Source organism: Octopus bimaculoides, unplaced genomic scaffold, assembly GCF_046866305.1.
Source record: "Octopus bimaculoides isolate indiv1 unplaced genomic scaffold, ASM4686630v1 contig68, whole genome shotgun sequence".
NCBI lineage: Eukaryota > Metazoa > Mollusca > Cephalopoda > Octopoda > Octopodidae > Octopus > Octopus bimaculoides.
In genome coordinates, this window is record NW_028315318.1 from 172,581 (window position 1) to 200,000 (window position 27,420).

General features: G+C 38.7%; 1 protein-coding gene across 4 annotated transcripts in view; it reads right to left on the reverse strand.

Moving 5' to 3' along the window:
* LOC149129307 (protein mono-ADP-ribosyltransferase PARP14-like) overlaps window positions 1-27,420 on the reverse strand; it is a 66,615-nt gene that overhangs the window by 18,192 nt on the left and 21,003 nt on the right. For all 4 annotated transcript variants that reach the window (XR_016240043.1, XM_089346602.1, XM_089346601.1 and 1 more), the window contains 5 exons: window positions 12,254-12,433; window positions 8,599-8,735; window positions 8,094-8,321; window positions 7,084-7,311; window positions 177-240 (listed from right to left, as the gene is read on the reverse strand). Coding sequence is in view for 3 of the 4 variants with exons in the window: in XM_089346602.1 (XP_089202728.1) it covers window positions 177-240; window positions 7,084-7,311; window positions 8,094-8,321; window positions 8,599-8,735; window positions 12,254-12,433 (837 nt within the window). In the remaining variant the exon portion in view is untranslated. The remainder of the gene's footprint in view (window positions 1-176; window positions 241-7,083; window positions 7,312-8,093; window positions 8,322-8,598; window positions 8,736-12,253; window positions 12,434-27,420) is intronic.

Here is a 27,420-nt window from a genome sequence, read left to right on the forward strand (position 1 = left end):
TACCCCTGTGTCACTTTGATGGCATGTGCTGCTCTCTCATTCAATAATAATAATAATAATAATAATAATAATAATAACAATAAAAATAATAGATGATGATGATGATGATGAGAGAAAATGTCGCTAGTTTCTTCCTAAATAATATTTAATATAAGAAAAAAAACGAAAGAATTTACCTGAAAATAAATCTAATACATCTGAGCCATCTGCTGACATTTGTTGGAAATATTCTTGAAATTTCTGTTAAAGGTAAGCAAATAATTCATTATCACTCAATCAAAAATTAATTAATCTTTGTTAATTACAATGCAATGTTTTAATTCAATGCTTCTATCACAAATATTGTTTTAAATTAATATTTCCATTTATTGTATTATAGAATAACTTCCTATGAGGAACGGGCTTTTGAATATTCTGTAGTTTGGTGAGGAATTTTTACTTACAGAATTAAAAGAAATGAAATTTGCTTGTTTAAGTGACTGTAAAAAATAATTCATGGAATTGAAATTGGTATCAAGATTCCATGTTGTGTCCAAACACCAGCTTAATAATGGCAAACCTATTTAACTTAATTCTTCATTATTTTCAAAACTGATTAAAACAAAAGAAGAATATTTCTGTTGCAAAAAGACTGGCTTTGAGTAAATTCCAGTGAATTACTGGTATGTCAACAGTGCTTTACTTCAATGCTATATATACTGTCCTACAGAGTATATCTGCAGATGTGTACCCAAAACTGTTGGGTATAGATAAAAGGGGAAAGAAGAAAAGGAACTGGTCCAGCCAAACAATCTTTGTCTGTCCCCAACACATATTGTATACACAAAGTGTTTATATAACGCTCAGTTTATATACAGCTTGCTTACATCTCTCTATGCGTAGACAATACAGTTTATAGAGACATGACGTTTACATTACTATAAAAATATATATACAGATATTGTATATATAGACAAGACATTTACATTAGTCTGTACACAACAGATCTTGTACATCTGTTATATAGATATGAGTGTATGTGGTTCTGTATGTGTGGTTAGCCCCGAAAGGCTCTGAAACGATGTATCCTCAAGAGAAAACGAATTTGGTATTCAAAATCTGAATCCCAATAAAGGGTCATCCATAAATGATAATATAAAATTATAATTTTTAACGAGAACCCAACTACAAATTTCTTTCTATTTGTTACCATGAATTATTTACCTGTCTGTCTCTCTCTACGTATATATATATATATATATATATATATATATATATATATATATATATATATATATATATATATATATATATATATATATATATATATATATATGTTATCTCTCATTTTGTTTAAAACAATGTCTTCTAAAGTTTGCTTCCATTATATCACAGCTTCTATGCACAAATCCTGTTTTCTGATTACTGTTCTGACCTCATCTGCAGAATTCATATTTTTTACATCCAAATCATTTTTGAAGACTGCAGAATGAATGATAATCAGATGGGGCAATGTGTGACGAATATATGGTGGGTGGGACATCGTTTCCCATTCAAACTGCTCCAGCCTCTGGAATATCATTCTTGCTGTATGTGGCCAAGCATTATCCTGATGGAAGAACACCTTTCGTCTTGAAACCAAAGATGGCCGTTTTTCTTCTAGCGCTGACTTAAACCGCTCTAGCTGCTCACAGTAGATCTCCTTTGTTATTGTTTGGTTTGGGTTTAACCCTTTAGCATTTAAACCGGTCATATCCGGCCAAAAGTATTCTGCCTATTCTATGTTCAAACTGACCAGATCTAGTCTTTCACACCAACCTTACAATAAAATTTTAAAGATTAACAGCTACCTCATCAAAATCTCATAGCTACAAGATAATGCATGATTAGTTCAAAACAATCATCATCATCATCATCGTTTAACGTCCGCTTTCCATGCTAGCATGGGTTGGACGATTTGACTGAGGACTGGTGAAACCGGATGGCAACACCAGGCTCCAATCTGATTTGGCAGAGTTTCTACAGCTGGATGCCCTTCCTAACGCCAACCACTCAGAGAGTGTAGTGGGTGCTTTTACGTGTCACCTGCACGAAAACGGCCATGCTCGAAATGGTGTCTTTTATGTGCCACCTGCACAAGCCAGTCCAGGGGCACTGGCAACGATCTCGCTCGAAAATCTTACGGGAGCCAGTCAGGCGGTACTGGCAACGGCCACGCTCAAAATGGTGCATCTCATGTGCCACCCGCACAAGAACCAGTCCAGGGGCACTGGCAACGATCTTACTTGGCTTGCCGGGTCGTGGATAAAAAAGCATTAATTATGGCAGAATAATGTGAACACTAAAGGGTTAAAAGTTCAAAGTGAACTGAACCTTTCATATCTCACCAAACTAATAACAACACCTTATATGGGTGAAGACCTTCTTTCTCCTGGGGTGTCAGTCTTTCTCCTTTCCCTACCACTGTCTTCAGTACTTGACATTTTTATAGAGAACCCATTTCTTGTCACCAGTCACTGTTCGGTCCAAAAAAGGTTTATTCATGAGACGTGACAGCAAAGAAGGGCACACATTCACTCTCTGGGCATAATTAGACTCAGAAAGTTTGTGAGGAAATCATTGACACAATTTGCTGTTTGTTGACTTGTCTGATGGCATGCAGGTGTCGAAAGATCAAATCCAAGTTTCTCTGTTAGTTCCTCAACAGCTATGAGCTCTACAGGTCTTCCAGAATGAGGGTCGTCTTCTAGGCTGTAGTTTCTGACTCAGAATTTCTGGAACCACAGTTGACACTGGCTTACACTTATTGTCCGATCCCCATTTACTGCATTAATATTCCTCACACATTCCATTGTGTTGTTTCCTTTATTGAACTCTTAATGCAAAATATGCCAAATATGCTCCTTTGTCACTTCCATTGTAGCTTTGAAAAAATAACTGTTAAAATTGAACTGCACTCTTCAAAACTTGAATTAAGAATAATTAAAAGGTAAAATTACTACCTGCTTTTATAGCAAGTTGATGCAGGTAGTTTATCCCATCCCCCTCTGACTTTCAGTTCATGCAATGGAAAAAATCACATTATTTATGGAAAAGAAATGTGTCCGCATGGATGATGGCTCACTTGCATTTAATGATGCTGCAAAGAGAGAGAGACTTGGAGACGCCACTATGAAAGGTTGTCAAATGAAGAAAATGAATGGGAGAAAGAGAGTCTGCCAAATGTCGACCCAACAGAGGGACCAGCTATCTAAATTGACAGTACCTTGGTAGAAAGAGCAATTAAGGGTGGGCAAAGTTCATAGAGCTCTTACTTCTGCTAGTGACAAAGGGCCTCTCACTCAGAGTAAAAGACAGACTATATGACGCATGTTTATGAACAGCCATGCTACATGGCAGTGAAACATGGGCGGTGACTGCTGAGGACATGTGTAAGCTCACAAGAAACTAAGCCAGAATGCTCCGATGGATGTGTAATGTAAGTGTGCATACTCGACAGAGTGTAAGTACCTTGAGAGAAAAGTTGAACCTAAGAAGCATCAGTTGTGGTGTGCAAGAGAGACGATTGCATTGGTATGGACATGTGGCAAGAATGGATGAGGATAGCTGTGTGAAAAAGTGCCACACCCTAGTGGTTGAGGAAACCTGTGGAAGAGGTAGACCTAGGAACACCTGGGATGAGGTGGTGAAACACGACCTTCGAACTTTAGGCCTCACCAAGGCAATGGCCAGTGACCGGGACCTTTGGAAATATGCAGTACATGAGAAGACCCAGCAAGGCAAGTGAGAGCATAATCTATGACCTCTGCCAGAAGTGTAGCCAGCTCACTTATTCGTATTTTTACTTCATTAGACACTAATCTCTGCTTGCGAAGACCTGTTGGGGCAAGTGAATTTGAAATTGAAATCGAACCAAATTCGACGAATGGCACCCATACCAACCTCTCCTTCATTGGACACTAAACTCTGCTTGCGAAGATCTGTTGAGGCAAGTGAAATCGAAATCATAATTGAACCATATTCGATGACTGGCACCTGTGCCGGTGGAGCACTAACAGTACTGTCCGAGCATGATCATTGCCAGAGCAGCTGTCTGGCTTCTGCACTAGTGGCATGTAAAAAGCACGATTTGAGCGCGATTGTTACCAGCGTCGCCTTACTGGCACTTGTGCCAGTAGCACATTAGAAAATCATTCGAGTGAGGTCATTGCCAGTGCCGCTGGACTGGCTCCTATGCAGGTGGCACGTAAAAAACCCTCACTACACTCTCAGAGTGGTTGGTGTTAGGAAGGGCATCCAGCTGTAGAAACTCTGCGGATGTTAAATGATGATGATGATGAAGACAGGGAAAGCCCCGGCCCATCAGGAATCACTGCAGAGGTGCTTACAATATCTGGCGGTGTCGGCTATAGTCTAGTTACCCGTATAGTCAATCAGGTGATACACGAAGGAGTCATACCCAATGACTGGTGTAGCAGCACCATAGTCAACTGCTATAAAGGTAAAGGTGACGCATTAGATAGGAATAATTACAGAGGTATCAAGTTGTTGGATCAGGTAATGAAGGTCATGGAAAGGGTCATAGCCCAACTAATTAGGGAGAGAGTCAGTTTAGATGAGATGCAGTTTGGGTTCGTGCCAGGGAAAAGCACCACTGATGCTATATTTCTGGTAAGACAGCAGCAGGAGAAATAACTAGCCAAAGATAAACTTTTGTACTTGGCTTTCGTTGACATGGAGAAAGCCTTTGACAGGATCCCCCGATCCCTTATCTGGTGTTCAATGTGGAAACAAGGGATAGATGAGTGGTTAGTGAGAGCTGTACAAGCCATGTACAGGGATGCTGTAAAGTGAGGGATGATAACGAATATAGTGAAAAATTCCGAGTAGGGGTAGGGGTTCACCAAGGATCAGTCCTTAGCTCCCTCTTATTCATCATAGTCCTCCAGACAATAACAGAGGAATTCAAGACATGATGCCCCCTGGGATATCCTCTATGCTGATGACCTTGATCTAATAGCTGAGTTACTATCAGAACTAGAGGAGAAGTTTCAGATGTGGATGCAAGGTCTAGAATCGAAGGGCCTTAGAGTCAATCGAGCAAAAACCAAGGTCTTAATAAGTAGGAAGGCAGATAAATCACAAATCCATTCAGGTAGATGCCTTGCTTGATCTGTAGAAAAGGCATCGGTAGAAATTCCATAAGATGTGCCCAGTGCAAGCTATGGACTTATAAGATGTGCAGCAATATCAAAGGGAGGCTAACTGGGAAGATAGTTTTTGTGTGTGCCAAATGCAGAGGGGTGATAAACACTGGAAATGTGCAGAAAACAGCTTCCGTCACATGCCAGGGGGAAAAACTAGAAGCAGTTAGTAGCTTCTGTTACCTAGGTGACTAAGCCAGCATTAGGGGTGGATGCTCTGAGAGCATAGCTGCTAGAATAAGAATAGCCTGGGCAAAGTGCAGAGAGGTCCAACTGCTGCAGGTAACAAAGGGCCTCTCGCTCAGAGTGAAAAGTAGACTGAATGACGCATGTGTACGAACAGCCATGTTACACAGCATTGAAAATATGGGCTATGACAGATGAGGACATGCGTAAGCTTGCACGAAATAAAGCTAGTATGCTCCACTGAATGTGTAATGTCAGTGTGCATACACAACAGAGTGTAAGCGCCATGAGAGAAAAGTTGGACATAAGAAGTATCAGATGTGATGTGCAAGAGAGACAACTGCGCTGGTATGGTCATGTGTTGCATATGGATGAGGACAGCTGTGTGAAAAAGTGTCACACCCTAACAGTGGAGGGAACCTGTGGAAGAGGTAAACCCAGGAAGACCTGGGATGAGGTGGTGAAGCATGACCATGAAATGTTGGGCGTCACAGAGGCGATGACAAACAACTGAGACCTTTGGAGATATGCTGTACTTGAGAAGACACGGCAAGCCAAGTGAGACCATAACCATGGCCTATGCCAGTGTAGCATAACCAGTCCATCTGAGAGTACCTTTCAATCATTGGGCAATAAATTGCGCTTGAGGAGTAAAAAGCACCATTCAAGCATGGATGATGCCAGTGCCACCTGACTGGCCCCCATGCTGGTGACACATGAAAAGCACCCACTACACACTCAAAGTGGTTGTCATTAGGAAAGGCATCCAGCTACAGAAACCTTGCTAGATCAGGTTGGAGCCTGGTGCACCCTTCTGGCTTGCCAGTCCTCAGTGGAACCGTCCAACCCATGCCAGCATGGAAAGCAGACATTAAACATTGATGATGATATTCCACCCATCTCTGCTATTGATGCTCAACACAGAATAGGGTTTGCTGACCCCTGTTACTTTATTGAACTCTTGACCTTATCAGATTTTATATTTTGGAGATTTCCACACTCAGGCAGGGGGTTAAGTTCCACTCAGTTACATTGATGTTATTGGAAAAGACACAGAACAAGAAATGGAGGGAAAGGGGGAGGGGGGACAGAGATTAATGGTGTGGCATTGTGAAACGTGTCTTGATTGTGGCAGCTTGGAAGAGGAGGAGGAAGACAGACATCATTGACTTCAAATCTGCTGAGTCAGAATGGACTCGGGGTTAAACAAGAACAATAAAATCAGCAGCCAGACTGCAAAGAAGACCTTCAGTGTTACTGATTCTTGTAGAGTTGGTTTTGGATACAAGAGGAACAACAACAACAACAAGCAAAACATTGTTAGCTTCAAATGTTGCAATGGAATATTTCAGAAGCAAGAATTTGGTGATGGGAAATGGTAAAATGAAAGGATAAAGCACAACAAGACATAATGAACAGCATGCCAACCTTAGTATTAAAGGTAGCATGAAAGAAAGGTACCCAGGACATGCTGTGAAGTGGTTGGCATTAGGAATGGCATCCAGCCATAGAAACCATGCCAAAGCAGACACTGGGGTTTAAGTTAGTCTTGTGGCTCTTTGGAGCCAGTCAAACTGTTGTGCCCATTCCAATATGGAACGAGGGCTGTAAATGAGGACCACTTCTATTTCCTTTGTTTATGGCAGAATATAATTTTTTGGTAAATTCCAAGAATATCAATATAATACAACAAACAACAAATACATCCACCAACCTTCAGAATTTCTGTGTCTTGAGGATAAACCACAAAGTTTACAACTTTGATCTGGCTTGAATTTAAATCTGAGTAGTTTTTCACTGCTTCATACATTGTTCTGGGTAGAATTTCAATGGGGTACTTCAATACCCCAGCTCCTAATATAGGAAATGCAAGGCTTTTTGCTTCCAATATCTCAGCAGTGAGTAGACAGATGGTTATTATTTGAGTCAAGTTTGCCAGAGTCTAAAAAAATAATTGTTTTGGTAATTGATAATGAACATTTTATTACAGGAAGGAATCATTAAGTTGTAATTAATATATTCTTTGATTAACACATTCCACACAGAATTTGTTGTTTCAAACAGAAATGTTTTACAGATTCGAATAGCATTAAACAACTTCTAGTGATTATTGGATTAACAGATCATGTGGTCATTGGATTAACACAGATCATGTGATAGCAGGAAGTCTGACCGAGTGAAGACATGGATGCCATGAATGAAAAGAGTAATGTTCTAAGATTTGGTGTAATTCAAGTGGAATTTTGTAATTAACAAAAAACAATAATAGGGAAGAGGAGAGATTAATTATTATTTACAAGAGGGAAATCTGGGTGAGAACATACTGTAAGAATCAACAAAACAACCCACAAGGCAGGGCATCACAGACACAAAAGACTCTACACTGCACAGAAGAGACTATAGTTTAGTTGAAATGTTCAGGGAATATCTAGAATAGAGTCTACATCAATTTCAAACAACCAGAATCCTTGCTCTGGAAACTGTACAGAATACCACAAGTCCAGACTGTCAAACCATGGCCCATACTGTACATCACTGGACATCAAAGTACATGCTACTGTCTGGAAGCAGACGGAGGTGTTGTATGACTGGAAAAACAGATCTGTGGATTGTGCATAGTTTTATGGACAATTCCATTTGTGCCACAGGGATACTGGATCAATGATAACCAAGGGTTGTACAACAACACTTTCAATAAATCAATGTCATATGATTGATACTCACTAAATGAGAAGAATTTTCATCCCAGGAAGGTAATACCAGATGAAATACATTCTTACAGTTGAGGTTATATCCTTTAGTGATGGCTATTTCAGATGTAGAAATACCTCGAGGATATTTCTGGGTACATTCAACTTGCATCTGAGGACCAGCGGCATTGAGAATAGATTTGGAGATAGAACCATTGTTAAGCTGAAGATTTCTAGTGGTGCTGTTAACGATGACATCAACCTAGAAATGTAATTTATGGTAAACAAGTAAGGAACATTCCATGGAGAGAAGATGGATACATTGTTGCAGTTGATATTGTTGTTAAGAAAGGCTCTACAGAATGGTTGTAGTAAGTTGGAGGTTGTTAAAATTAACAAAAGATATACTCAAGATATCAGATGTGAAGGAAATAGAATGTTTGAGTTAGACTGAGAAAATGATTTAATTAACTCTAATGATTCCTTATTTGGAAATGAAATAACAAGTAAATATAAGTTACATGAATCTATTTACTCACAGATGCATTAGAAATTGAATCAATCCTTAGGTTTATTTCGATGCCATCATATTCTCCAGATGTCACATTAGTTCTGGGTGTCATAGAGGATGATTCCTGTTGTGGACCAAGAAGGGATGTGTTTGATGATGTGGTTTCTGAAAATAAACAATTAGACATTCTTCTCACTCTTAAAAGAACCATTTTATTCCACATAAATAGTAACGATATTCCTTTCTGAAAATATGATTTAGCAAAAGAATACATGCTAACTTGTAGTCACATCTTCCCCATCTTTTATATGGTGACAAGGCTATATAACAGTATTTCCATTTATTTCTTCCACCACATGGACTAAAAATACATTGAAGAACATACTTGAAACTTTCAAAATCTGAAAACAGTGAAACTCGTTAGTGAAATGTGATCTTCACCCTCCTATAAAACTTGTTTGCTTAAAACATTTATTAAAACATGCTTCAGATGGTGTAGATTCCAATAAGTTGGGAATTTGCTGTGAAAAAAATGTTTTTGAGGGAGTGGAGAGAGGAGTTTCAGAAAATTCACACAAATCAAATTTGTTTCCTCATAACTTTTGGGAAGATGGTTATTTTTGATTGAAAATTTCCACAAATACCTTTAGGAGTGTGTATATTACGATAAAAATGGAATTTAATATGAAAATAAAAATTGGTGAGATAGCAGACATAAATACTGATGCATGTCAGATGTTTGTTTTGAAACATTTTTTACAGAACAAATTCCAATAGAATTGGAATTTATATTATCTGAAGCATATTTATAGAAAATCTCATTAAGAAATGATATGCTTTTCTTTAAAATTTAAGGAAAGACATTCCTTGGGACACACAGGTATAGGTATGGTGCAGGTAATGCTCAGGCCAGTTGCTGTATATCATTGCACATGTGTGACCAGAAGTCCATAATAAACATGTAGTCTTTAAAATTTTAATCAAAGATATATAAATGGTGCAGTTTAAAACCTTTCTTATAATTTGTTTTTTCAAGTATATATATCACTCATATGGCAGTGTTGTCTGCTTCACACAATTTACATGCTTACCACATCACATGACTCAGGCTGATGGTCATGTGATAAGTAATTTCTAACAGGGTAACCTGTTCAAGGAAAGAAACTTGGTTATTCAGTTGAAGAAGGCTTCCAGAGATAAATGACCTCTCGTAAAAACAACTTGGTTCAACATTATTGGACATAAGAAAATAAAACACTTATTTCTACAAATTTCTCTTTAAAGAATCATTAGTAGAAAATGTAAATCATCATCATTATTTAACGTCCACTTTCCATGCTGGCATGGGTTGGACGGTTTGACTGAAACTGATAAGCTGGAGAGCTGCACCAGGTTCCAGTCAGATTTGGCACAGTTTCTACAGCTGGATGCCTTTCCATATGCCAACCACTCCAAGAGTGAAATGGGTGCTGTTTACATGACACCAGCATCGTCCACAACTACGATTTCAATTAACCTGATGAGTCTTCTCAAGTCTGGTAAATTGCCAGAGGTCTCAGAAACGTATCACCTCTGTGTGGCCCGACGTTTGAAAGGTACTTTTTATGTGACACTGGTATCGGACACAACTACAATTTCGGTTGGCTTGATGGGTCTTCTTAAGCACAGAATATTGCCCAAAGGTCTCAGTCGCTAGCCATTGCCTTCATCAGGCCCAATGTTTGAAGATCATGCTTCACCACTTCATCCTATGTCTATCTTTTGTCTATCTCTTCCACACGTCCCCTCGACAGAGATCAGCACTTTTTTACACAGTGCACTCTTCTCTCTTGCACACAACATCTGATGCTTCTTGTGCACCATTTTGCTCTCAAGATGCTTACACTCTGTCACACATGCACACTGACATTTCACATCCACTGAAGCAGACTACCTTTATTTCTTTCAAACCTTCTCATGTTCTCTGCAGTCACAGCCCATGTTTCACTGTCATATAGCATGGCTGTTTGCACACAGGTATCATAGAGTCTACCTTTCACTTTGAGGGAGAGGCCCTTTATTACCAACAGAGGTAAAAGCTCTCTGAACTTTGCCCAACCTAATCTTATTCTTGCAGCTATGCTCTTGGAGCATCCACCTCCACTGCTAATTTGTTCACCCAGATAGCAGAAGCAGTCAACTACTTCTAGGTATCCCTCACAGGCATTTGATGGAGTTTATTTTCTGTACATTTCTATTTCTGTTTATTGTCCCTATACATCTGCCACACACAACAACTATCTTCCCAGTTAACCTTTCTTTGATATTGCTGCACCTCTTATGTGTCCATAGCTTGCACCAGTTACATCTTATGGAACTTCTACCTACACCTTTTCTGCAGATCAAGCAGGGCCATCTACCTGAAGGGATTTATGATTTCTCAACCTTCCTACTTACTAAGACTTTGGTTTTTTTCTAGATAAACTCAAAGGCCCTTTGATTCTGGACCTTGCTGACACACCTGAAACTTCTCTACTTCTGGTAGTGATTCTGCTATGAGGGCCAGGTCATCAGCTTGGAGGAGCTCCCAGGGGCATTCTGTGTTGAATTCCTCTGTTACTGCCTGGAGGACTATGATGAATAAGAGGGGGCAGAGGACTGATCCTTGGTGAACCTCTACTGCCACCTGGAATTTTTCACTATACTTGTTGTGAACCCTCAACTTAGTGACAGCATCCCTGTAAATGGCTTGAACAGCTCTCACCAACCACTCATTTATCCCTAGTTTTTGCATTCACCACCAGATAAGGGATCGGGGGACTTTATCAAAGGCTTTGTTTATATCAATGAAGGCCAAGTACAGAGGTTTATCTTTGGCTAGGTACAGAGGTTTATTTCCTGCATCTCATCTAAACTAACTCTCTCCTTAATTAGTTGGGCTATGACCCTCTCTGTGACTTTCATCACCCGATCCAACAATTTGATAACTCTCCAATGCCGTTTTTTTTGTTTTGAACAATTTATGACTTCATATTAATTAGAATATGAACAATAGTCATGTTTACAATGCATCAGATAAATAATTATAATTATCCTTTGTTATTTATACAAGACAGGATTCACAGAGTGAGACAAGAGTATTTTACCAACAGCAATACATTAAACATCATCATCATCATCATCATCCTTGTTGTAGCATCCATTGTTCCCTGTTTGCATGGGTCAGGTTAGTTTATTGAGGCAGACTCTCTATAGCTGGATGCTCTTCCTGATGCTGAACCTCACCTGTTTCCAAGCAAAGGTAACATTTCCCCATGGCCAGACGTGGTTTCCACAGAAGACACGAAACAAACAACCTCATTTGTATGCTGGGGATGCTCGTTTACAGCCATCACATGATGTCAAGACAAGAATACAAACACACACACAATACAAATATGAGGGGCCCTTGTATCAGTTTCCATCCCCCAAACCAGTTGGCAAGGCGTTGGTCAGCTCAGGGCCATATTAGAAGAGATTTGCTTGAGTTGCCTTACGTTGGGAATCAACATGGTTAGAAATGAAGCCTTTTAACCACAAATCCATGGCTCTACCCATAAACCAATAATAGGAATCAGATAAAGGTTGACTGAAGGAGGAAAAATCTTAATTAACACCTGAAAGAGACCATTTAAATTTTCACTAAAATATCAAACAAGTCCTACCTCTGCGTTCACTGATTCCAAACACCTTTTCTAGATGATGCTTAAAAGCTCTGATTACTTCCTTCCGTACATCAATCAAACAAATATGTTTTATTTTAGAATTTGAGTGAGTATCAAGATAATACTGTATAGTATCTACTATACATTCGGTTCCTTTTTCTATGGGTATACCAAAAATACCTGTTATAAATATAAAGTATACAACATATTTAATCCAACAAATGTTCTTGTTCAAAATATATATAATTCACCTGTGATATAATTTCAGTAATTTATCAGCTGCAATACCAAGAAACAATACAATTCCATCATTTAGAAGAAGATTCTTTAATAGACAGAGGGGAACTTTCTAGGTGCAATACCATGGCCATTGATGACCGAGGGGCTCTTTACCCCCATTATTATACAATGGTATTTAATAAGATCTAACTTTGTCTCTCTCTTGTTGAACACATTTCTTTTCTTTGCTGTTTGTTCAGTTAAATAATAATAATAATAATAATCGTTTTAATGTCTCCTTTTCTATGCTTCAGGTGGAATTGGTTGAGGCAAATTTTCTATGCCTAGATGACCTTCCTATCACCAATCCTCACCAAGGAAGCTAATATTGCCCCATGGCCAGACATGTTTTTATTATTATGATGGTAATCCTTGTTTACAAATATCATGTGATTAAAAGACAAAGGGATACTAACACAGTCACATACACATGTATACTATATATATATATATATATATATATATATATATATATATGAGTCTGTTGAAGTCTGTCATACCAGCCATGATGAAATGCCACAAGTTATAGAAAATACGTATTCGCCTTTATATATTTAATCCTTTATATTGAACACTCAATATTTCATCTATTCAATAAGACATATTCCATATATTCAATAAGACATTCAATACTTTATTTCATTGTACCATCCATTTTTATATTATATATTGTATATTCAATATTCTATATCCCACATTAATTTTACAAGAATATAAATAAAACATAAAAAACAGAGTTGGAACTCTTTTAAACAAAATAATATATATATATATATATATATATATATATATATATATATATATATATATATATATATATATATATATATATATATATATACATATATATATATATACATATATATATATATACATATACATATATATATACATATATATATATATACATATATATATATATACATATATATATATATGTACATATACATATATATATATATACATATATATATATATATACATATATATACATATATATAATATGTGACAATTAGTTGGTTGTCATAATAAGACTCAGAGTTTCGGATGTCAGGGTTGAAATCTGCTCCAGGATCTGATCAGTTATTAAGACAAAACAAAAATCGCTATGAAAAGACCTGTTGAATAAAGGAAAATTACTCCAATAAGTGTGGGGAAAGTAAAACTTTGTTCACTGAATCTGCATGTGCACACATGTATATATCTATATACATACATGTGTGCGTGCACACACACACACACACACGTGTGTTTATATATATATATATATAGTGAGAATTTACAAAAAAGATGAAGACAGATGTGTAAACAACAAACAGATGTATTAGTTTAACGCTTGGGAAGGGAGAAAGTCTTTAATGTTTTGAGCCTACGCTCAGAAAGAAACACAGAAATAAACAGGGAGAGAAAATAAAAAAATGTTGGCTAGTGATCTATTATGGCGAATGCTGGACAGAGGGGTCACACAGGAAAGCTAGGAAGAAGGGGAGATGATAAAGTAGTTGTGATACCAAAGTTAAAGTGCACATGCGTGTGTGTGCGAGAGCATGAATGTTTATGTGGATGAAGGCTGGTGACCTTAAGGTGTGCATGTGAAGGTGTGTGGATGGTGGTGTGGGTGCTGGGGAGTGTTCAGTGCTAGTGTGTGCAGGGTGTTATGATGTGGTGTGGGGGAACAAGGGTTGGGTATATGGGAGTGGGATGTAAGGGATGGGATGGGATGTATAGGGATGGTGGAGTTGGATTGTATAGGGGTGCGGTGATGAGGAATGGGGTGACGATGAAGGGAGAGGGGGAAGGGAGAAGGTGGGTAGGAGTGAAGAGCAAGAGAGGAGAGGTGGGTGGGTGGGTGGGAGTAAGTAGGTATGAGAGGAAGGGAGGAGGAGTGTTTGAGGAAGAGGGGAGGAGAGTTGAACCCATGTGGTGCAAAAGAGCGAAGAGAGAAGATTAATCCCTGTTCACGGCAAAGACGGGAGTCTGGATGGCCCCTGTGCAAGGACAATCCCAACACAGACAGGTGTTGTAAAAAATGACCGGTAGAGTGGAAATGGTATGTGACCGGGGTGCCGTTGCTGAGTCTGATGTCTCAGAGGTGTTCCGTGAACCAGTCAGCCAAGTGGCGTCCCATTTGACCAATGTACAAAGAAGGACAGAGAGAGGAGGAGATGCAGTAGATGACATTGCTAGAAGTGCAGGTGAAGGAGTCAGTGATATGATAGGGTCGATGATGAGTGCCTGTGAGGGGGGGGGAGGTGTTGGAGAGGTAAGGGCAAGTGTGGCAGCATGGGCAAGAGCAGGGAAACAAGCTGAGTTGGAAGGTTGGGTTAGGGAAGAGGCTGTGGACCAAGAGGTCTCGTAGGTTGTGGGCTTGTTTGAAGGAGTGGAAGATGTGCGAAGTGGAGGGTCAGACTGGAGTCGCCAGAAGGCTCGTCGAATGGTGTGTTGGAGAGGTAGGGTGGTGAGGTGGTAGATGAGGGTAAACAGGAGACGGCAGGGGAGAGAGCAGAAGCACGGTCCACGGAATGTGCTCTGACAAGGGTGGTGTGGATAGTGGTTAGGGGATATCCACGTAGGATGAAGTGGCGAGCCATGAGTCTCAAACTCATGGTCGTCACTGCAAAGTCTGCGTAGACAGAGGAATTGGGAATAGAGGATGGAGGGCTTGGTGTGTTTAGGGTGGGAGGAGGAGAAGTTGAAGTATGAGTGTGAGTTTGTGTGTTTGTAATGGATGGAGGTGGTGAGAGTGGAGTGATGAATGCTGACCGAAATGTTTAGAAAGGTGATGGAAGCATTGGAAATAGTGTAGGAGACATGGAGGGCAGGATGAAAAGATTTAACAAAAGAGAGGAAGGCGTCTAGGTATTCGTGGAAGAGCGAGGTTGCACCGATACAGTCGTCAATATAATGACCATATAGTTTGGAAGTGGGACCAGTGTAACTAGAGAATATTTGGGCCTCAATGTAGCCAACGAACAGGTTCGCATAGTTGGGGCCCAGTCTCGTTCCCATATACATACTGACACACACGTGTACATATACATACAAACTCACACACACACACACACACACACACACACACACACGTATATATGTCCAAACATGTAAATATACATACAAAACATGCATATATGCACATATTACTCCAATATAAAAGGTGAAAAATAATATACAGAAAAAATATATAAAGCAATAAAATATATATAAGAAAAATATAAGAAATGGTAAGACATGAAATGCTTGCATGTGGACATAATATAAAAAGCAAGTTCTATTTGTGATCTTGGGGGTGGGGGTCCAAAAACGTAACAAATGTTTTGCCATATGTCGACATGACCCCAAAAGTTCAGTTCTTGAATTTAGACATGTAATGGGGTCTAAAGAACTTTTCAAGATAAGCCATCTTTCCATATCGCAAAGACTGCACTTTCCACTGCTGTTGGTGTAAGGTTTACATTTGGCCAAGATCTTCCAGTGGATCTTAAATTTACACCTTTTACTTTTAAGGACCATATATAACTGGATAATTTGGTTGTTTTCCTTTTATCCCAGTGTTTGAAGCTTAAGGTGTGATTGCTGAACCTGGCTTTAAAATTTCCCTCTGTGAGACCCACATATTTCTTTGACAAAACTATGTTCTTATTGGTTGTAGAGTCTACGGTGGCTTCATGAATGCTGGCCTCGATCATACAAGTTCCATTTTGTTGTTTTTGTGTGTTGTGTGCAATTATATTTTTAAAGTTAGTAGAACTAAAACTTATTTTTAAGTCATGCCTATTAAAGAGCTTCCTATAATTATGATTGATGGGGAAATGTCTATCTATAATTGATAAAAAGTATCTACCTATATTAAAGGTCACTTCGGGGGAGTAAGGTGGTGTGAACCAGATAATTTTCCTATTCCTATTTTTCCTTTTCTTTGTTACTAGTCTAATAACAGGTTTATAGGTTATTTCCTCACGAAAGCCATTATCTTTTAGAGCTTTATCATATATTGGAGCAACACTATTAAAAATGTTTATATTGGAGGAGAGGCTAGAAATTCTCTAGCTAATGTTTTTAACTAAATTCTTAAATACTATGGGGGTGGGGATGGCAGGAACCTACATTAATATAGCTGAGTCTAGGAGAGTATCATAGTTTGCTCGAAGTATTGTGTATTGTTTGTAAAGAATAAAAAGTTTTGAATGGTACAACAATGCACTATAATGCAAAAAAATGGACTATAATAACTGTTGTAATTTAGTTATCTATAGTCTGATGATATTTCGGAATACAATTCCTTCTTCGGATATTCTTAGATGGAGTCTCTGCTATAAACTGTTTTCCAATGGTTTTCTTTTTTTCGGAAGTGTCTCAGCAGTGGTCTCACGAAGCTCCTACCGGAATTCCTCATGAGAAGTGCATGAGGTTCGGCTATGTTTCAATCTCGTGTGTGTTGGTACATCTGTAGCGCTGCTTCTAAGTTATGTGTTATACATGCAGCTTCCCTTTTTTTCCCTTCTTCTTTCCTTTTGTTATAAACAATACATGAGCATGTTATTAAGAATGAACCTACACATGTCCAGATGTAGCTAAATAATATATTGATTACAAATCTCCAGCCTGTTGTTAATTTGGGGTCCTAGTCTGTGTATGAGTAAAGCTTCCTTAATTCTTAAATTACCCAAATTTCTTTCATTGGCCTCACTTGTGACTGTTATGCTTTTGTCAGTGTTCCGGCATCTGTCTAGATGTTTTCTGAAGGAGGAGGCTCTCGTGTTCAGATGTTCTTTTATGTGGACATATAACGGTCTTGTTGTGCTACCCACATAGAACTTGTTGCATTTGTTACGTTGTATTCTAAACACAACATTTAGTCGTTGGCATAAATCTGTGTCACGGATGAGACAATTTGTTAATGTGTATTGATTATTGTCCCTTATTCGTTTCTTTGCGAGGTGTCCTCTCAGAGAGGGGCTGGAGTGGGCTAGTTGTATGTCTAGCTCATCTCTTCTTATGACTCTTTGGATGGCTGTAGTTATCCTCTCACTAAAATGGGGTATTTTAAGGAAGCATGTGTTACTGGGTTTTCTATGTGTTCAGCATGTTGGTCATCTTGGATACTTAAGCCGATTTACAATGGATCTAGGATAGCCGTTGGTTTTCAATATATCTAGGAAGCGTGAAGTGTGGGTCACCTTGTCCTCCGTTCTGCTGCGTTTGTCTTGGATGCATGCAAGTTCGTTTCTGGCATATCCTATTTTGGCACCGAGTGGAAGTGCTGAATTGTATTGGACAAACATATCTCTACTGGCTGCTTTCCTGTAGAACTCGGTGTGGATCTCCCCTTCTTCCGTTATATTCAGTTTGAAATCCAGTAATGATAGTGATCCAGTGATGTCGGGATGTTCTATAGTGAACTTTATGTTCATGTCCATGTTATTGAACGTCGTGAATATTCTCTCAGCCTCTTCACGGAAGGTTGTGAGTATGAGGATGTCATCTACGTACCTGGTGAAGAAGGTGCATGAGCGGCAGATGTTGAGTGCTCAACGTTCCAGATGGTTCATTTCTGTGATGGCTAGTAGGCCCAAGAGACTGGATCCCATGGGGAGACCTGTTGTCTGTTTGTATATATAGTCCTGGAAAGGAAAGTAGGTGTTGTCTACGATGATGGACAAAAGTTGGTGTATATCAGCTGTGGTAAGTCCGAAGCCGACCTCACGCACTTCTCATGAGGAATTCCGGTAGGAGCTTCGTGAGACCACTACTGAGACGCTTCTGAAAAAGAAAAGCCGTTGGAAAACAGTTTATAGCAGAGACTCCATCTAAGAATATCTGAAGAAGGAATTGTATTCCGAAATATCATCGGATAACTAAATTACAACATGTATATAGTCCATTTTTTGTATTATAGTGCATTGTTGTACCATTCAAAACTTTTTATTCTTTATAACTAAGTCTATCGTTGGGCTTTCTATAGGGTTTGTAAGTGTTCTTAGTTAAATCTAAAGATGCACCTCGGAAATTGACAACCATCAGGTTGGTATCTCTTGTTATACTAAGATCGAATGTTTTCATCATTTGGATAATGTCCTTCCTAAACTAATCTTGCGCTGGTCCATTGGTGTTTGTAGTTAAAGCTAGAGCCTCATCTTTGTAAATGGTGAAATATATACCAGGAAAAGTTTTACCTAACATATCAAGAAGGAATAGTCCAGTAAGATCGCATATGCCTGCTCCATCATATGGCCCCATGCTCACATTGAAGGCACCCTCTGTATCGGTAGTCTTACCCCACTCTGCATTCTCACCGAAGAGTAAAGTCTTTCTAGCATGGAAGATTGTATCCTTATCTTATGTACTAATTTCTATAAATTCGCTTGCGAAGGTGAGGGCTTTATCGAGCAGTTCCTTCGAGATAGCGGCATAAAAATCTACAATATCAAATTGTGTAAATCTCGCTTTATTCTTATTCTTAATGGCTTTAAACCATTCAATGACTTCTACACTATTGAACCATTGTACTAAACTAGTAGCATTTCTGACTTTAGCATTGATTTTCCCTAAAATTTCTTTACTAATAACACCAATTTCTGATTTTGCTGGGTTAATAAGTCTACATATTAGATAGGAAGTTTTTTTATGGTCTTTAATAGTTATAAAGGCCTCTTTTTTGGGGAGGACCTCTATATTTTTATCTAATTTAAGCCTAGCAGCGATGATGCTTGCTTCTTTATTAATGGTCATTATAAACTTGTGGTCTATCTTTAGTGTAATTATTAATAATGTTGTTATGTAGGAGTTATGAGTATGTGCTGTTTTCTTCAAGGTATAAGAGTGTAGTGGGTGCTTTTACGTGCCACCTGCACAGGAGCCAGTCAGGCGGTACTGGCAACGATCTCGCTCGAATGTCTTTTCACGTGCCACTGGCACAAGCGCCAGGAAGGCAACGTTGGTAACAATGCTTTTGGTGCAAACGGTTTTGTTATATGGTGCTGTATTTTACAAACCTGCAAATAATAATAACGGTATTTTTATATAAGCTTAACCCTTTCACTACCAACCCGGCTGAAACCAGCTCTGGCTCTGAGTACAAATATCTTGTTTTCAAAAGTTCTGAATTAAAATCTTCCACCAAACCTTAGTCACAATTTATGTTCCTAGCACTAGCTGAATGATAACTAAGTTAATTTATTAAATTCTTTGTTATATTTCAAGTAATTGAAAGAAACACAGAGCATCTCAACAGAAATACAGTAATAAAAGGGTTAAAGCTTATGGCGTTCACTGTGCAATGACTAGGGAAAATAATCTAATAACGGGGCATACAAGCCTTCAACAGAAAAAAGAAGGCTTTCTTATCTGCATGAGGCTCAAACCCACTTCCCTTTGTTAACGCGACGAAGTGTGTTACCTTTACACCAGCGAACCAGCCTCCCTCTTTCTGTCAAATTTAAGAACTGTATATATATATATATATATATATATATATATATACATGCACATGCATACAAATATATATACTAGCAGAAAGACCACCCTCCTGGGCGGTTCTCTGCTGGCCACTTGATAATATTTCCACATTTGGTTCCCAATTCTAATCATTTTAATGATATTTTACATCTAATTATTTCTTTGTACAACAGTGCTCACTTGCTTAGTAAGTATTACTTTCATTATTTTATCAAAGTCATAATCTCTCTTTTTGAAAGAGTCAATCTCTTATACATATTTATCATTAATAACTGGTAGAACTTACATAGCTATGCATAGAAGGATGGACAGATCCACTCACACAAACAAAAGTCCAGTACTGTGAGAACACATGAGAATGATGTTTCCTTACTTTTTCAAATATACCCAAATTTGAAATGACCTAAAATAACGATATCATTCATTCGGCATGTGTTGAAATATGCCAAAACAATTGAATTCCACACAAATGCATGTTACTTTACATATAATTCATGTATTGATTCTGTTTACTGAATCTTGCTAAAAAGCATATTTTGCTTCAAAGTAGTTTCTCCTTGGAGACACAGTTGTCAGTAATCATACTGTTTCCATTTCTCTCAACCAATATTTTCACATTAGGCTTCTTTCGAACTCTAGATAATGCAATGTACAGCTGACCATGTGAGAAGAATTGTGTCAGAATTTGAAGTAGAATATTCTCCTCTCGAGATACCCTAACCAATCGGTCATGTGTAGCAGAAACAGAACCATGTCTGCATCTCCGTGCATATTCAGGCATCTGTTTCGGTCGCTTTGCCCTGGTTTCATCTGATTCAGTTGCCTGTCTTTCTCTCTGCCATTGTGCCTTTGCTGCTAAATTTTCTTTTTCAGTTGCATCTTGATAATATTAAAACCCTAGGGATATTTGTATGTAACTGAAATATCTCAGGAAAAGAATATTTTATCTTAATTTTTTACGTATTTATTTCCATACTTACCGTCAGCAGTGCAGTACAAATTTTTGCGACATTTGTACCACTATTTAAATGATTAAACACAACTTTTGTTATTTCTTGATGAAAAAATACATGGCTTCCATGAAGTCAACACACATACATGCATACAGAAAACACACACACATAATGAGATTCATGGCGTGTCAATCAACACAAACACACGTCCACTATCTGTGACATATTGAAAGGCTTATAGCGTTCCAAGTAGCCGTAACAACAAAACCACTTCTTCATTTAAAAAAAAAAAAAAATTATACCGGTATATTAAAGAATTTTCAATTTATCAAAAACATTCATTTAACAAACTCTGGAAACTGATAATATTCTTGAAATTGTGTCTTGTATCAAAGTTATATAGGATGTTATTAAATTACCATTAATGAAAATAGAGGCAAGCAAGAAATAAAAATGTAAAATATTGCCTGTAATGAATTGATAATGTTTATTATTAAACATTAAAATCTATTCCGCAGTGAATGCAATAAATATTTGAAGTTACGAGGAATAGGATGCAGTGAATGTAATGAATATTTAAATTTGTGAGAATTTGGAGTTTAAAAAATTCAATAATCTTCAGAAATTGAAATTATAGGCAATTTTTTAAAACATGAATTTATAAAAATATTTCCTGATGGTCAAGCTTTTAATAGTAATTGTTACATACCTAATTAATAATCAGCTTTCTTCATTATAGTATAGATATACACATATACATACATATATATATATATACACATACATACATATATATATATATACACATACACATATATCATCATCGTTTAACGACCGTTTTCCATGCTGGCATGGGTTGGACGGTTCCACTGGGGTCTGGGAACCAAGAGGCTGTACTCAACTCCAAACTGGTCGGGCAATGTTTCCACAGCTGGATGCCCTTCCTAATGCCAACCACTCTGAGAGTATAAAGGGTGCTTTTTACGTGCCACCGGCACAGGGGTCACAACTACTATTCCATTTGATTGTAATTTGATTTCATTTTGATGTCAATGTACATATATATATATATATATATATATATATATATATATATATATATATATATATATATATATATATATATATATATATATATATATATATATATATACACATACATACATGCATATATATATATATCTACATATATGGTGGTTGTCTACTCCTTATGCAGAGTTTGACCGCCTCCAGTACCTACACCTTAGAACCATGATGGCATCTGATGTCGATTTTTAAACCAGACAATGTTTTTAAAAGACATCCACAGGGTTTGTATATCCGATTTGGACCACCAAGAGCTGCAGATAAGATCTGCTCTTTGCAGATCTTAAAATGTTTTTTGAGGCCTCCATTAGATTTGCAGACCTTTTGGCATACACTGCATTGAAAGGTGTGCACAGATAGAGGGGCACAATAGTTGGTGGCGGTTTGTTTTGGGTTCGCAAATGAGATTTGAGCCCAGCAAAAGAAAGGCATCGTCTGTCACAAACTGTGCACACAAAAAGGTCATTGTGATTCACCTTCTCAATCGTAGCATTCTTCCTTAAATCTCTCTTGAGTCTTGCATGCATTATCCTGGCCTCTTCAAATGCTTTCACTCCATCCCACACTTTTGTTTGCCATCCAGCTTGATTCAAAGCAAAGATTTCTGTGTCCTCTGGTTCCATTCCAAGTGACTTCATGGTAGTCCTTATGCCGTCCTTAAACCTTTTTTTAGGTTTATGCCGACAATGTTTCTCCTCTACAAGACCACCATAAAACAGCTGTTTGGGCGTGCGTTCATCTGCCGTTCAAACAATATGGCCACACCATCTCATTTGGGTTTACAAAATCATAGCTTTAATTGAGGTGATACCTGCAGATGCAAGGACATCTGTGTTTGGAGTAAAAGAACTCTATTTAATGTTTAAAATGTGATGAAGGCATTTTGGTGGAATTGTTCTAACAATTTAAAATGTTTTTCATAACATGTCCGTGTTTCTGAAGAATACAACAGTGATGCCAAGACAAACGATTTATAAAGAGCTAATTTTGTATTGATATTTATATGTCACTGGTGCCAAACGCATGACTCCAAGGCACCAAATGCTTGTGCTGCCCTTTCAATTCACAGATGTATTTCTGTATCCAGATTTCCATCATTTTGTACAGAGCTTCCAAGGTAGATGAAAGAATCAACAACCTCAAGTAACTAACCATTAACAAAAATTTCAGAGGGGTTACAAACAGCACCACATGCAGATTGATACATTACAACTGTTTTTTTTTCTTTCAAGTTAGTGGTCAAGCCAAAATCATCTCAAATGCACATACAAGAGATTGCAGGCCTCTTTCAGAATGACTGACAAAATTGTAATCATCAGCGTTTATAGATCCCTAATGAATGAAGTGAAAACCTTCATTTTGAATTTCAGTCTGGTCAGATGAAAAACATTACCTTTTTTTTGATATTTTATGTAAATACCCTCCTCAGAGTTTTGAGAAGTGTGTGACAACACAACAGCAAAGCATATTGCAAAAAGGGTGGGTGCATCAAAGTCTCTTTGCTTTACTCCATTTTCTACAGCAAAAGATTCAGAGAGCCTACCACCAAAATTAACTCTAGCTTTCATATCTTGATGCAAAGCCCTCATCATGTTTACAAATTTTTCTGGGCAACCTATTTTCTGTAGAATTAGCCACAGAGCATTTCGATTAACAGTATCAAAAGCTTCCTCCCCTGGAGGAACGAAAACTACACTGAGACTCAGACACTATATTTGGAACTATGAAGGTATTTAAATGTTCTAACAGAATGCGGGCAAGTACCTTTCCAACCACAGACAAAGGCTAAATCCCATGAAAATTATCACACAGCTCCTTTGGCCCCGATTTATACAAGGAGATTAAAATGGCATCAATCCAGTCTTGAGGCACTTTCTCAGTTCTCCAACAGTGACAAATATATTTAAGAGTTCAAACATTTTGTTAACCCCATGTTTCAAGACCTCTGCACAGATTGCATCAGACCCTGGAGACTTGTTGTTATTCAGCTTTATTCACAGCTAAATAAATGTCATTTAGAGTTGGTTCAAAATGCCATCTCTTCTATAACTGGAAGTTGTTCAATTTTTTCTATCATCCTCATATTAATGAATGATGGTCTTTGCAAAAGTGCAGAAAAATTTTGTAACCAGAACTTATGAATAGAAGCGGTGTCAGTCAGAAGCAAACGTCCATTTGCTGTTCTCACTGGAGCTATTGAAGAAGATTTGGGGCCATATGCCTCCTTAACGTAAGAGTACAAACCCTTGGCATCATTTCTATTAGCTGCTTCTTGTGCCCCTTTTGCCCTATCATTCCACCATTCCTGTTTAATTTCCCTTAGAGCAGTCTGCACTTTCCTTTTCAGCTTTCTGTAAGTTTCGTTTGAGTTGGGGTTCAAGGACTGAGAAAGAAGTGTATTGCTTAAGTTTTGTTTTGTTTCTAAAAGTAGATCATGAATTTCTGCTGATCTATCTGAGAACCAGTCACTGGACATACGTGATTTAAATCCCACTGACGAACTTTTTGTTTTGAAATCTTCCCATAGATTGTTTGGGTCAAGATTGATAATTTCTATAGAATTGTGGAATCTTTGCAGGTTGCTTGGTAATTTGAAGTTAGCAACATTTAACTTTATGGGTCCCTTAGGACCAGACTCTCGACTTTTAGGCATTATCAAAAAATTTATTTCTCCACACACTGGACGATGGTCAGTCCAGCTCTCTGCTTCTCTCATGGCCCAAACGTTAGAAACTTCTTTCGTATCATGTTTTCTGATCAAGATGTAACCTATGAGATGCCAGTGTTTAGATCTTGGGTGCTTCCAGGCGGTTTTATATTTATTTTCCTGCTTAAACAGAGTGTTGATAACAACCAGATCATTCAGCAAGGAAATCAGATGTTAAACGATGATGATGATGATGTCAAAAGAAAGCAAGCAAAGACTAAAGATTTTTAAACAAAGAATATTTAAGAATAAATATATAGACATTTATATATCAATAGATCGAACTAACACAGAGTACAAATGATAGAGAAAATTAAAGGGGAAGAGGTAAGGTGTTATAAGTCCTACAGCTGTTTCGGGGGAGGGGGCTATTATATTTAATTTGCTTATCTGCATAACTGCCTCCATATCTGCTCACCTGGGTTCCTCTTATAGCCACTCTTTACCCTGTGGAATTGGTCCCTTAAAAAGACATCGGGTCCAAGAGTGAACCATTTGAGTACTACAAAGTGTTTTCTATACTGAGAATATCTCAGTCTCATCAGCTGACTCTATATATATATATGTTTACTCTTTTACTTGTTTCAGTCATTTGACTGTGGCCATACTGGAGCACTGCCTTTAGCCAAACAAAGCAAACCCAGGACTTTCTTCTTTGTAAGCCTTGTACTTATTCTATCAGTTCTTTTGCCAAACCGCTAAGTTATGAGGACGTAAACACACCAACATCAGTTGTCTAGCAATGGTGAAGGGACAAACACAGACACACAAACATATATACATACACACCCACACACATGTATACATGATGGGTTTCTTTCAGTTTCCGTCTATCAAATCCACTTACAAGGATTTGGTCGGCCTAAAGCTATAGTAGAAGACACTTGCTCAAGGTGCCATGCAGTGGGACTGAACCTGGAACCATGCAGTTGAGAAACAGGCTTCTTATTACACAGCCACGCCTGTGTTATTGTCATCATAATCATCATCATCATCGTTTAACGTCTGCTTTCCATGCTGGCATGAGTTGGACAGTTTGACTGGGGACTGGCAGAGTTTCTACAGCTGGATGCCCTTCCTAACGCCAACCACTTGGTGAGTGTAGTGGGTGCTTTTACGTACCACCGGCACAAGGCCCTGTCAGGCGGTACTGGCAACGGCCTCGCTCGAATGTTGTTTTCCATGTGCCACCGGCACAAGTGCCAGTAAGGCGACGTTGGTAGCAATCATGCTCGAATGATGCTTTTTACGTGCCCCTGGCACGGGGGCCAGTCAGCGGCCCTTGTAATGATCATGCTCAGATGGTGCTCTTAGCGCTCCACTGGCACGGATGTCAGTCATGCGGTGCTGTCATGGAATTTGATTTCGATTTCACTTGCCTCAACAGGTCTTCGCAAGCAGAGATTAGTGTCAAATGAAGGAAAAGTACGCCTAAGTGGGCTGGTTACACCACTGGCATAGGCCACGGGTTATGGTCTCACTTGGCTTGCCGAGTCTTCTCAAGCACAGCATATTTCCAAAAGTCTCTGTCACTAGTCATTACCTCGGTGAGGCCTAATATTCGAAGGTTGTGCTTCACCACCTCATTCCAGGTCTTCCTGGGTCTACCTCTTCCACGGTTTCCCTCAACCACAACGGTTTGGCACTTTTTCACACAGCTATCCACATCCATTCGCACCACATGACCATACCAGCGCAGTCATCTCTATTGCACACCACAACTGATGCTTCTTAAGTTCAACTTTTCTCTCAAAGCACCTACACTCTGTCAGGTATGCACACTGACATTACACATCCAGCAGAGCATACTGGCTTTGTTCCTTGCAAGCTTACGCATGTCCTCAGCAGTCACGGTCCATGTTTCACTACCATGTAGCATGGCTGTATGTACACATGCGTCATACAGTCTGCCATTTACTCTGAGTGAGAGGCCCTTTGTCACCAGCAGAGGTAAGAGCTCTCTAAACTTTGCCCAGGCTATTCTTATTCTAGCAGCTACACTTTCAGAGCATCCACCCCCAACTACTGACTTAGTCACCTAAGTAACAGAAGCTGTCAACTACTTCTAGTTTTTTTCTCCCTGTAGTGTGGCAGAAGTTGTTCTCTGCACATTTCCAGTGTTTATTGCTCCTGAGCATCTGCCACATACAAAAACTATCTTCCCAGTTAGCCTTCCTTTGATATTGTTGCACCTCTTATGTGTCCATAGCTTGCACTGGGTACATCTTATAGAGTATCTACCTACGCCTTTTCTAAAGATCAAGCAGGGCCATCTACCTGAAGGGATTTGTGGTTTGTCTGCCTTCATACTTATTAGGACTTTTGTTTTAGCTAGGTTGACTCTAAGGCCCTTCGATTCTAGTCCCTGTTTCCACACCTGAAACTTATCCTCTAGTTCTGATAGTGACTCAGCAATTAGAGCAATGTCATCAGCATAGAGGAGCTCCCTAGGGCATCCTGTCTTGAATTCCTGTTATCGCCTGGAGAATTATGATAAATAGGAGGAGGCTGAGGATTGAACCTTGGTGGACCCCTACCTTTACCGGGAATTCTTCACTGTACTCGTTGCCAACCCTCACCTTACTGACAGCGTCCCTCTACATGGCTCGCACAGCTCTCACTAACCATTCTTCTATCCCTAGTTTCCTCATTTACCACCAGATAAGGGATCGGGGGTCTCTGTCGAA